The sequence below is a fragment of the Caenorhabditis remanei genome, chromosome X (genome assembly GCF_010183535.1).
Source record: "Caenorhabditis remanei strain PX506 chromosome X, whole genome shotgun sequence".
NCBI classification, from domain to species: domain Eukaryota; kingdom Metazoa; phylum Nematoda; class Chromadorea; order Rhabditida; family Rhabditidae; genus Caenorhabditis; species Caenorhabditis remanei.
In genome coordinates this window covers 6,665,520-6,678,382 of record NC_071333.1, presented here as the reverse complement: position 1 = coordinate 6,678,382, position 12,863 = coordinate 6,665,520, and the positions used below count along the sequence as shown (strand labels likewise).

Sequence of the window (12,863 nt, the reverse complement as noted above, 5' to 3'; positions counted from 1 at the left end):
ATTCTAAAATTTCGGAGAGTTTAAATACACCCTTAACATCATAATTCTTGTTTCTGACTTTTCAAAACCCCTATATTACTATGTTTACCGCTTTCTGGTATAATCTCAAAAGTAAAAACAGTTCCGGAATCGCAAAGAGGTTTTAGATGAAAAGAACCCGCTAAGAAACCCCAGGATGAGGGAACACCAATAGATCATTTGAGTAAATCTTTTTGTTTTCTTCTAGAGGGACCACCTAAACAACTTTTTCTCAAGCCTCTCTCTGAAATAAGTATTAATGCAGTGTGCATACCCATGCCACTGTTCTTCCTTCTCTTACTCATCTTTTTTTTTCTTACCATGTCAAAGACCAAAGAAGCACACAAAAACAAGAGAAAAAAAAGGGGACGAGGAGGAAGATAGTGATGATGTCTGACAAAGTCTCCGGAAGATTAAGTAAGAAGGCGAAGAAACAGAAGAACGAGAGACATTTGGGCATCCGCTAATTTAAAAATGTATTATTGTTCGTTGCCGAATGAGCTCAGTTGGTGTGTCAGAGGAAGCAGAGAAGGAGTGAGAAAAGGTTGACGATGCCAATTTCGGAAACGAACTTTTTTCCAGTAAACGATAGTGATCCATGAAACAGAAAGGGCTTCAAGCAAAATAAACAATGATTCAGATAGAACACTTTGGAAAAGTTCGGGTAGGGCAAGAAGAAAATTCTAGATTTCCAGATTTATCCAGACGCTCTTATATTTTGGGATGTTAGAGTGAGTGAATACTTTATTTGGGGTTCGAGAAAGTGTAGGAGGGATTTCTCCTCGCGTGTGTTCAAGTTTGTTTTCTATTTTCTATTTTCCTTAGCGCTGCATGTAAATTTTGAATATTTGATGGTACCCAGTTATTGACACTTATGTAACTTGTGTAGCTAGAAATAGCAAGTGAACCAGATTGAATTACTTCAGATGCACAGATAAATATGTACTCTGCACATGGCTGATGATATCAATGATTGAAGTCTCGTGCCGTCAAAACTAATTAATAATGCTTCACTGAGTCTCAGTGATTTCTGATATTTTTTTCAGAAAACCTAGACATTTCGAAAATTTTCTGAGTACCTACGCAATCGGGAAAGGTTTTTGAATCTTTCATATTCCGTGACACATTTCTTCTCGCGTCTGAAAGCTAATTTGTAAAAAAAAGATGCATCATTCAAGCTTGACCAAATGCAAGCCACAACAATGGTTGTGGTCAGATGAGAAATAGTTGAAAGTTCAGAAGATGCAACGAAAAAGTTCATTCAATATACATTTTTTTTCAAAATTCACATTCTGTGCTTAAAAGTCAAAAAGTTGCATTGGGGTGCATGTGACGCTCTCTTGAAAATTGCGAGAAGGAAATTTTGTTATAACCTACGATGGAGGCGCAAATGTGATGCGGAAGCACACCACGAAAAAAAAACGGATGGGAGAGATGTTGCATTGGGAAAAGTAAATTGCAAGGCGAGAAAAACTAGTGCGATCGGCCTCATCTGTTCCCGTCTCAATTTAACTTTTATACTCCTGAGAGAACCCGACACCGGAAGTTTATTTAGACACTTCTAGCCATAGAGTTACTGAAAAAAGATACGACAGAAAAAAATGTAGAGAGCAGCGGAAGTTTGGTTGCTTGGGAAGAAGTGTGTGAAGGTATGAATTATTTGGTAAAACGAGGTAGGACCACGACATAATCGAAAAATTCTCCATCGACAACTATTTTCAGTGAAGAAATGCAAAAAAGTGAGAGGTTCAGAAAAAACTTTGTTGGTTATTGGACCGGTTGTTGAATCGCCGACGACTAATCTTTTTTAAGGCCAGCCGGAATTAGACGGATACATTTGCATGAAAACCCAGTATTTAAAATGAAAAAAGAGATCAAGCATCAGAAATTACATGTCATCAAAATTAAGCAAAAATTTACCAGAGTTCATGTCTGATAGGATCAAATGGGTGTGCCCTTGAAAAGAAAAATTCCGTTCTAAAAAATGAATCACACCGGAAGAAATCGGAAGTGGGCAATTTTAAGGTTGAAAGTACATAGGTGCAGAGGAATTTCAGGTAACCAAAAAAGTATGACAGTCTGAAGTTCAGATCCATTCAACTGTATTGGTCCCGGTTATCAATCACCTGGAATGAAAAACTGAAAATATTATAACACCTGCTATTCCTTGAAATAAAGAAAACTATTTATGTTTATAATCCGCTTTTATTTATTTCAACTCTCCCTTATTTGTCAATCATCATTGGACGATTGAAAATCCAACAACACATTAAGACTAATAACCAAGTAAAAACTCATAAAGATGACGATATTTGTGATGAAGAAATGTCCATGACCTCCTTTTCCAGAAATAGAAGTACACTTGAGTTTGTTTCTTGTTTTGTGTTGTTTGTCTCTAATTAGAAAACTAGATGAAAGGAAACATGTGAAAACATAGAAAAGGTGATACGAATGGGAGAAGAAATGACAAAAATGTGAACAATTGGTAAAAAGTTCATCAAAACTGATTCTGGGCGAAAATAATTTGGGTAATGCTTGCAAATTGCTCTAATTGAATATTCGAGAGAAGAGTTCAGAGCTCAATTTAGAATAAAAAGAGTGCAAGTGCTATTCCAACAGTTCAATGACTGAAAGTTCACTGTAACAAAAAAAATGAAAGAAGAAAGAAACAGAAGTGCCAAGAAGTTTCTAGACTAACGACGAAAAACAAGAAGGCACGAAAATTGAGACTCTTCCGCCGAGTGATACCTCCTCGCTTTGTTTTCAAGTGATAAAACACAATTGTGGTCGGCAAGGATTGAATTACGTTGAAAGTTCGAGCTATTTGTTACTACCCCTCTTCAAAATCCCTTGTTGTTGCGGAAGTGAGAGAAAAAATAGGTCCCTAATTTATTGGTGATCGTTTACTTTTAGTTTATTTTTGCTACGGAATGAAGGATGGTGTTCTATTTATTCCAAGATATCATCTAATGAAAACACGATAAAAATTAGATTCAGTAGTCTCGAACAGCTGGAAATTCGGAGGAAAAATCATAGACCAAGCAATGAATTCAATAGACTTGTCTGTTCAGAATTCAGGGAACGCTGATTTTTGACCTATGTTCATTTAGAAGGTTATCAGAAAAACTAAGAAGACAAAACACACTCTTTTAGTATTAACCTCCCACCTTAACTTTGACTTAAGTTTTTCTTATCTTTAGTTTCCGTTTAATAAATATTTATGTAATCGAGGACCGTGTTCTTAAGTGTTGTATTTCAGTAGGAGGAAAAATAAGTTCACACTACGGACGTTATTTTTATCAAGTTAAATATAGATAGAAGCCACACAGTTCTCATAGTTTATAAGTAACACTGATCTCAGCACTTACTTTGATATGATAGTCACATGGAGTTGTGAAAAAGAGTAACAAAAAGGGGTAAAAGTGAAAACTCTATACGAAATTTTCAATGGACCCTTCCCTTACTCCCAATTCAATAAAAGCATTTCACCCACACCTCTCTTCACCGAAGGTCATCAAAACATCAATGTTCATTGTCAACGAAAACAAAAAGAATCGTTTCCGAATACTGAAATATTCGAAGGCTTCATCTCAACGTCTGTTCTATTCCAAAAACATTTTTTCTCTTTCAGAAATGTACCAAACCAGAACGAGAAAAAAGAAGATACCAAAATCAAATGAAAATGAGAAATGAGAAAAGAAGAGAAAGAAGAAAAGTTGGAATTCATCGGAACGGTATTGTGCTCGGCTTGCAAACTAAGCAAACTGTGAAAAATTGGCATTCTCGAGAATTTTCCAATCACAAGTCATTTCTTTTTGCTTTATCTGAAAATGGAAGATTCCAATAAAGAGGACAAAAAGAAGAAAAAGAAGAACGTCTTTCAAAAACTTGCCGAAGACAGCATTGTGAGTTATTTTTGTCATTTGTTATTTAGTCTTTATGGTGAGACGAAAAGAGCTGGGGCTCCGGAAGTGGAAGTTCAAAGTAGTTGCTCAGAAATTCAAACGTCAAAAAACTTGGTTCAAAAAATTGAAAAAAAACGGGAGTAGCTAAAGAAATACGTTTTGAAAGATCGATAAGAAATCGAAATTCTGTTCTCGCAATACTTTTTTGTTTTCAGAAGGCTGGTGGAATCTGGAATACGCAACCGTCTAAAGCAAACCGTGACGAGAAACGGGAAGATGACACCGGGTCTTCAAAAACGAACAAAAGTCACTGGAACAGCAATTGGAGGAAATAAGTTTAAAAGAAGCTGGAAATAAAGTATAGAATCTCTCACGACAAAAACATGGCCACAAAAAAGTTCCATTTACCCAATGAACATTTTCACTTTAGACGCTGTTTACGCACAAACAAGAAATCTGGGATAAAAACAAGGTTTAATGAGATGATGAGATGCGTCATTCAGTATCATACAGAAGTTTGGGGAAAAGTTGAAATGTTTTTTGTTGCTCAAGTTTGCTATGAGTTTGTTTTTCCGAACAACGGACCACCCAACATATTGTGTTCCATTGTAGGTGCTCCTCGAGGAATATAAAAATAACTCCATAACCTATTCAGCTAGTGGTTTTGAGCAGAAAACATTTTATGTTTAAGAATGTTTATTCCCAAAGAAGACAAAAACTAGGAAGGGGTACAAATGGGAGGAAAACGACTACATCGAAGGAAACGAGAAGGAACGTCTGAAATACATTGCATCTAAAAGAAAAGAAAAAAAGAGAAAAATAGTTGTTGTTGATATGTTTGTGATTTTTCTGAAATCGAGGAAGTAGATGAAATATTTTTTATTTGATCAAAAATAGTGACTTTGGGGTCTTCGAGAAGTCGCGAACACCTTTTTGATGGACAACTGTCAGCTGGTCCGTTTTTCTCGAATGTCATAGCTTCTCAGCTCAGCTGCAGATTCGAACAGAACAAAAATACGAAAAATGACAAGAAGCTCAAAAGAATGGAGAAATTGAACTTTTCTTTTTGGAAAAATGTGACATAGATCTTATAGAATTCAACAAATAGAAAAAGCTACTTCCGGCTTGCCTTCTTCCCTCGTTTCGTCCAGAATTTTTTAATTCGCTCCTGGAATTGCTGATTTTGGATGCAAACCACCAGGTGGTGTCCAAGTGAATAAACAATAGACATGAATGCCTTTTGTTCGGAGTGTCATGATGATCTCATTCTCAAAATGTTTCGAAGATTTTTGATGTCGGGAGAAGGGATAAATAGAGAAAACCAAAGTTGAAAGTTGAAAATCAAACTTGGAGTCGTGACGAATGAAGTCTGAAATTGAATTAGCTAGCTTGGTGAACTCATGGTTACAAAACACATTCAACATTGTTGGTTTATCCTTCTCAGTCAAATTTTTCTGTTCAATGACTGTTGTTTTGTTTCGAGAGTAGAGATGGACAATAGAAAACAAACAATTGTTATCACAACTACCAGTTGTGGTGATCTTTGAGAATGTACTTTTGTGATGTCATGTGTCATGTGGTCCTTAGCCTCGCTTCTTCTCGATCAATTCAACACCGGTTTTTATTTCTTCATTTTCAATCTCTCACAAAACGTTATTTTTCTTTTTCGTACATACCACTTCGACGGTTTTTTTTGCGCGTCAGTCCGCAATGTGTCGTCAGATTCGGTGTATGCACACAGAACGGCGCGCACACACTGTCCATTTAGGCCAACACTGCTCTCTTGCACTGTTATCGGCCACCTCACCTTTTCTTTCTTTTTCTTCTCTTTTTCTCGCTGCTTTTAGGTGTCATGTTGCTTTTTTTGCAGTTTTCGTAGTGATAAGATAGTTTATTTCCGGTGGGAGATATGCGAAAAACCTGGAAAACTATTATTGTTTCTCGGTTGATGTGTTGCGTGTGGAGGTGTGTGCACAGGAAGGGGAATATCGATCGGGGGATGATTTTTGCCGGGACCATGACATTTTCCGGAGGTCTATTTCAATTACTGACCTATCCCATTTTTCAAACGTCACATTTTCGGATGTAACGATGAAAGAAAAGAAAAATTATTTTCCTCTTCTTTCATCTCGGATGACTAGGCTCGTCCCTTCAAAAAAAAACAAAGAAAGAAGAACTCTTCCGGTCCGTCTCTTTATCTTTTGTGCTCTCTAATTTTTGAGTTCTTTCCGTCCGTCTTCTCGTCTTCCACCGCCACCACTACTCCCAAAAGACATGAAAAAACACTGCTCCCGCTCCTCACTACTCTATATGTGTATCTCTACGAGTTTCCCGTCCGCCACTACCAGCTTCCTCTTCACGTTTTTCGTGTATTTGTTTTTTATGGCGGCGAGGAGCGTTCCATCCGTTAGCGCGTTTCGGAAGTACAAGTTGGCTAGTTGTTCTCTTCCCTCTGCTAGTAAATGTCATCCAACTGCCTGTCAGCTGTCATTGGAGTCACAATCAAATCTGAAACGTTTGGGTGTATAGTGCAGTCAACCCACTTCACCGTTTAAATGGAAAATGAAGACACTGAAGGTTGTTCTTTTTTTTTGACAAAAGATGATAGATGAGACGAAGAAGACCCAGTGTCCTAAAAAAAAGATTCGATAGATTCAATGGCGTGATTAGCACTGACTCGCCGCGATTTCCTTCGAAACCACAACGAAAGTATCTCTCGTTTGTTTGACGGGATGCCCATTTTTCTTTCATCCATTCGAAATTAGATTTTGAATTCTTTCTTCGTCTCCGATCAATAGTTGACTTACGAAGAGACCAGGGACATGGAAAAAGGACAAACATAGACGGAATGACTCATTTTCTTACTTCTTTTTTTGTCACCTTCAACTTTACTACATTCTCTCTTGTTCGATGCGAGTAATACATATAATTTTCATCTTGTAGTCGTCTTTTTCTAAATCCGCTTCACACCTGCGTTCATCCGTTTCCCTTGACAACCCACTCCTTTATTCTTCCCCCATCTTTTACCTCTTCTTACCCATTTTCACAAATATTTTCTTTCAGGGTAATATAAAAAATCGAAATGGGCGCCGATGACGGGCCAATCAGTGCGGATCAAGTCGATATTCGACTTCAACCACTCAACAAGTCTGGAGCAGCTGATTCAGCAGACCCAAATGGAGTTGAAGAGGACGCCGGAGACCAAATCCAACTTCGTGTCTACCGCCAACGTTGGATTGTGCTTTTGACAGTTGCACTGTTGAACAACACCAACACAATGTCATGGATTGGATATGCACCATCTGGAAACTACGTCAACAGCTTTTATGGAGAGAGCAGTGCTGCATGGTGAGTGTTTTGAACGGGTGAAAGCTACATTTAGTAAGATCCTGGGAGAATCCGACTTCCCTACGATTACTATTAGTTTATTTTTATGAAACAAAACGTTCTTTTTGTAAGCTCTCCAAATCAAAATCTAATCGGTTTTCAATACACAAGTTTTCCACTCTTGAAACAAGCCTTTCAATTTTCCAGGCTCTCCATGATCTACATGCTCTGCACAATCCCAGTCGGACTCTTCGCTATGTGGGCCGGACGTGAGTGGGGTCTCCGCACCGCCATTCTCATCGCTGGATGGACCAATGGAATCGGAGCTGTCATTCGTGTCATTTCCTCTCTTGACTTTGTCCCACCTGAGTGGCGTTTCCCAATCTGCATGACAGGACAGGGTATTGCTGCTGTCGCCTACCCGTTCATTATGTTCCTCCCAACAAAGGTACAAAGATAAGCTGGTTCAAAGTATTTATTATTTAACATTTCAGGTCGCTGGGTCTTGGTTCCCCGACACACAACGCGCTATTGCCACTACCATTGGAGTGATGTCTAACCCATTGGGAGTGCTCATGGCCAACCTCATCAGTCCAGCTATCGTCAAGTCTCCGGACCACGTTATTTGGCTCAACATCTTCACTTGTGTGCCATCACTTATTGCTATGCTCATTGCCACGGTAAGAATTATAGCTTAATTTCCAGAAACATATCGTGCTTTTTTTTTTAGTTTGGAGTCAACCGAAGTGAACCAAAGATCCCACCAACCTTCAGTGCCAGTAAGCCTCAAATGGACTTTGTGTCAGGAATGAAGTCTTGCTTCTCTTCGAAACAATACATTATCTTGCTCATCGTGATGGGAGGAGGTATCGGAATGTTCAACTGCCTCTACACCGTCATGCTTGAACTTCTGTGTCCATCGGGGTACACCAACTTCTTCTCCGGTGTCTGCGCTGCCCTTATGATTGTTGGAGGAGTCTTCGGAGCTGCCGCCAGTGGAATCTTTGTCGACCGCACCAAGCTGTACGAGGAGACGCTAAAGATTTCTCTTGGAGCTGCTGTCATCTTTGGACTCATCTTCCTCCAACTCACTCTTCATCAAGGTCTCTCAGTTTTCCTGGCCATCACATGTCTCTTCTTCGGAGTCCTTGGATTGGCTACCTACCCAATTGGACTCGAGTTGGCATCAGAATGCACATTCCCTGTGTCTGAGGCAACATCAACTGGACTCATCGTACTTTCTGGTCAAATCCAAAGTGTGATCTACGTTTTCATCATGAAGAACTTTGCTCGTCCACTTCAACCAGATCGCATGCACATCCAAAAATGTCAACTTACTCCAGATGACCTTGTCAACACACCAAAGGATAACACAATGTCCATCATGGTAAGTTCATTACACGTTTAGTGAGAATTTCAACTCATTTTCAAATGTTTTAGATCTTCTCCCTGTTGGCTACCCTTCTGGTCCTTTCTCTGGTACTCCTCTTCAAGCCAGTCTACAAACGTCTTGAAGCGGAACGTGGAAACCGTGCTACAGCTGACAAAGCCAAGGAGCTCTCCAATCAAAACAAGGATAGGATCACTCTCCCGACGGAAAGTGCGGTTCAACCACTTCAGGAGAAGTAAACCAAGAGTTCACTATTCTTTTTTCCTTGAACTCCTCACATCTTCGATCACTTGTACAATGACTTTACAAGCATTTTCTTTCTCAGCCTTCCCCTCATCCAAAAATTTCTCCAAATTCCTAATAAGGACACCACGTCCAATCAATCCCTCTCAAGTATGGTCCTTCATCTAATTTATGGTATTAATTTTCTTTGTTTGTTCCTCCATCCCTTTTATCTTTCCACCCTTCTTAAAAGGATCATTTCCACACCTCTGATACTTTATTATTGAGCATTTAGCCTCTCGATTTAATGCTTGGTTGTGTACGTCTTGAAATCTCAGGCAGCCTGAAGCCGTCATTGACTATTTGACTGAAATTGTACCGACTTTGGTCATTTGAAGTCAAATGCAACTTGCTTTAATAAAATGTTATCTCTTTTTTAAACATTTTCAGGTGTTGTGGATTTCAAATTTACTGGAGAATCCTGTTTAGCACGAAACTGATTAAAAATCTGCCGGTATAGACGTAAGTTGTTTTAAAAACTTCAGTATTCAAAAATCTAAAAAAAGTGAATGTGACGAATCTCTTGCCCTCTAAATGGTTACATAATTCCTGCGTATCAATGATGAGTCAAACGGTTAGAACAATACCGCTGAACCAACCATTTCGGTAAAATCGGGCGGGACTTGTTTCTGAACAGATTTTGACAGAACGTTTAAAAACAGTTAACTAAAGTGAGGGTAGCTTTTTATTAAAATAGTCTTTCATCTATTCTATCGGTTACTCAGAGAAGTTTGACGGAGGAAAGTGCAAATGAGATACGCTCGCTCAAAAATTTTCAATTTTACCTCAGTGTTGACCTCCGTGGCTTCAACGACCTTCCATAGTCAGAAGATATTTATTCATTTATTATCCGGCTGTCTATTTTCAGTTTTTAACTCAGACAGCTTCTACAGAATTTATAGAGAGCAACATTTATCGACTGTGACGAAATTAAATTTTCAGTGAATGGTGTTATAAATTACTGATAAGAAATAATTGATGGAAGGTTAACAAATTATCAAGAAATCAGCTGATGGGTATCACATCGATGTCTATTTTACATGCGATATACAACCACCTCGCCTTCGTGGAATTGATGAATTTTGCTTTCAGATGGTCCGTTGCTGTGTTGGCCGAAGAGGATTGAGTGGCAACGAGCACAATATGGTTTTCCTTGTCTATCGGATTGCTTTCCCAAAACAAGAAGTTTCTTGCATGACTCGTTGGAGCAGCGAAAGCATGACTTATGCCAGTCCGATCCGAGAGTGGTGATTTTCTCGGCAAAAAAGACAGTCTTCTTGCAAACTGGACAGATGGACATTCTTGATTAGGATCTGCAACTGGATTCTTGTAACGAAAGCGAAAGATATTAAATAAACTCACCTCCCACACCAAGAATAGAAAAGATTTGTGACTATTGGGAAATTTTGTGCCGAATTTATATTCCATTTTTGGCCCATAAAACTGTATACTGGAACATTAGCATATTCGAATTCTTTCAGTATTTTTTATCTTTCAAGATTTTATGATATTTTAGATTTCTGCTGAGTCATGACCAAAATGTGGGAATATAGTACCATTTAGAATCGGAGAAGAAAATGAACATTCTCGAACAAATCAATAGATTAAAGAGCACATTTGTTAGTTATGTTTTAAATTTCATTTACATCAAAACATGTTTGATCAGCTTTCTGTCTGATCGAACCATATATATATATATATAGATTCTCAGTATCTGAAAATAGAGGTCTGAAGTTTTGAATTATGATATCATTCTTCCTTCATTAATGACATTAATTTTCTCTGACGAGTTTCATACAATTGTACTTTTTCCACGGACATAAAACATAATTTCTCAAAAATTATTTTAGACCTTATCATTTACTGTACCTGTAATAGGGCACTTTGCTTTATCATCATTTAGTTCTCAAAAGATTATTGCCATTGAGTTTCATAAAACGACTCGTTCGGGCGCTATCAATTTGTGAAATTCCAAAGTCTGTCATGTGGTTATACTGGCAAAACAGTTTGTGCTCATTTCTTCGCCTTTACATGTTCTAACAATACCGATTGTATTCCCTTCTTTTATCTTCTTCCTATCAAAAGAAAGAGAGATCCCAAGATTTGTTTAGTTTTGACATACGTAACACAAAAAATCGCGCTGCCCAGTCATCATATTTGTTAGAACAATGTGCGCGCAGATAGTGAGACGAGTGAGGACTAATGCAACCCCCAGCGTGTCCCCCGTCAATGACAGTCCGTCGGACTGTCTGCGTTTAGAAAAAGTCCAATCTATTTTCTTGGGTGCCCTCCGACTGCTCTGCCATAATTGCCTGTATTTTTGTGCCGTCTTACCATTTCGTCTGTATAGATAGACAGAGACGAACAGCGAGAGAGCAACATTGACTCATGGTGCTTGTTTTTTTCACGACCTCAGTTTGAACTCTCGCTTTTTCTCCGTATGTCTGTAATGACTCCAAGCAAGTATCCCCAGTGAAGGCCAGTAAGTTTTTGTAGCCAATATCTAGTCGTGTATGTTGATGTATGTTTAAACGAGAATAAAAGATAAGACACAAATGAGTAAACAGTTGTAGAAACATCTGTATCAAATCCGTGTCTTTTCATTTATAATAATCGAAAAGCGTCAGATCCACTTGTTAGAATTTTTGGGAAGTGAATGGGGAGAATAGCGGTCGTCACCAGCTTAGGAAAATATAGTCATTTTTAATGTGGCTCCAATTGCAATCCTCTTAATTGTTTTTTTAATGAAATTTTTTTGTTGAACCGGTATTTAGTGTGATTGACAGTCATCTCGATTAGTTCCAGATTCTAATTCTAAAGCAAACACATTCCATTTCAGTTCTTTCTACATTTGACAGCCTTCAATTTGTTTCATTTTCAAATACGTCTTTTTTTGTCACACTTCCTTCAATTTTTTTTTCTTTCACTTTGATTTCGAATCACATACAATTAGTGATCATTCTCTACACTCTAACAAATCTGTGTATGTTGAATTGAGTTTAGAAACTTCACACTATCTACATTTTTTCGTTGTGGTAAATTTTGACCTATCTGGTCTGTTCACGTGATTTTCATTCCACTCGGTGGAACGGCCAATGATTTCGTTGCTTTCTCCGCATTTCTCGCCTATCTTCTTTCAACATATATCTAAACTTTCAAATTGACAAACTGTTGATGAGAAAAATAGAAACGACAAAGAGAAAAAGAAATCAATCAGATTTCTCACCGTTTTCTTCTTCTGTTGGCATTTCCGTTTTTCTTCTTTCTTCTTCTTTTCTTCTCCTTCTTCTTCTCATTTTTTCTTCTTCGGTACCGTTGAAATTTCAAAGATGAAATCATCAGAAGATCATAAATTGTCACGGTTTTCAATTGGAATCAGACAAAAAAGTAATTTTCTTTTCAGCTTTTGAACTCCAATAACCTCCCAATGTTGTTTGCCCTGAGCTTCTGGGTATCAATTTCTGAGGACCAATTATTTTCTGTTTCAGAAAAAATAAAACCAACACAGAAAAAAGCTAAAAAGAAACACCCATGACCAATTAATAACGACGTTCGGTTTTACGGCTCTACGATTATATTTCTTATCATTTCTTTGTCTTCTTTCATTGTAGTTACACTCGATATTAAGTCTGAAATTCGAATCGAAGTGTCGATTTCAAGAAAGAAGTGACCGCAATCGGTAACTTGAGTGCGTTCTTGTGCATCACGTGGCTGTCTTTTTTCTTGCCAGGTGACTGATAAGCCACAGAAACAGCAACATATTACACTTTCAATACGGGAGGAGCACTTTTTCCTTCAATTTTTTCTCGTCATTTTTCACTTCATCTCATTTGTCTTTCGGAAAAAAAGCACTAAGAAATCCAACGATGATGTGATGCCGTCGGGAAGACGAGAATTGATGAATGAATGTGGAGTTCCTTTTCCCATTTCTCATTTTTTGT

The 12,863-nt window shown here is 38.1% G+C and overlaps 2 protein-coding genes across 2 annotated transcripts; one reads left to right on the top strand and one right to left on the bottom strand.

Annotated features, from left to right (window-relative positions):
• Positions 1-7,005: 7,005 nt before the first annotated feature.
• Positions 7,006-8,879, top strand: GCK72_023274 (uncharacterized protein; the record flags this gene model as incomplete). The annotated part of the gene is made up of 5 exons (XM_003106642.2): positions 7,006-7,271; positions 7,458-7,698; positions 7,745-7,930; positions 7,981-8,637; positions 8,691-8,879. 5 exons carry the CDS (start codon positions 7,006-7,008, stop codon positions 8,877-8,879), a joined length of 1,539 nt encoding a protein of 512 aa, XP_003106690.2.
• Positions 8,880-9,958: 1,079 nt separating this feature from the next.
• On the bottom strand, positions 9,959-10,222 carry GCK72_023273 (uncharacterized protein; the record flags this gene model as incomplete). Its single annotated transcript, XM_003106578.2, has 1 exon — positions 9,959-10,222. The coding sequence occupies one exon, from the start codon at positions 10,220-10,222 to the stop codon at positions 9,959-9,961; it is 264 nt and encodes an 87-aa protein (XP_003106626.2).
• Positions 10,223-12,863: the final 2,641 nt, after the last annotated feature.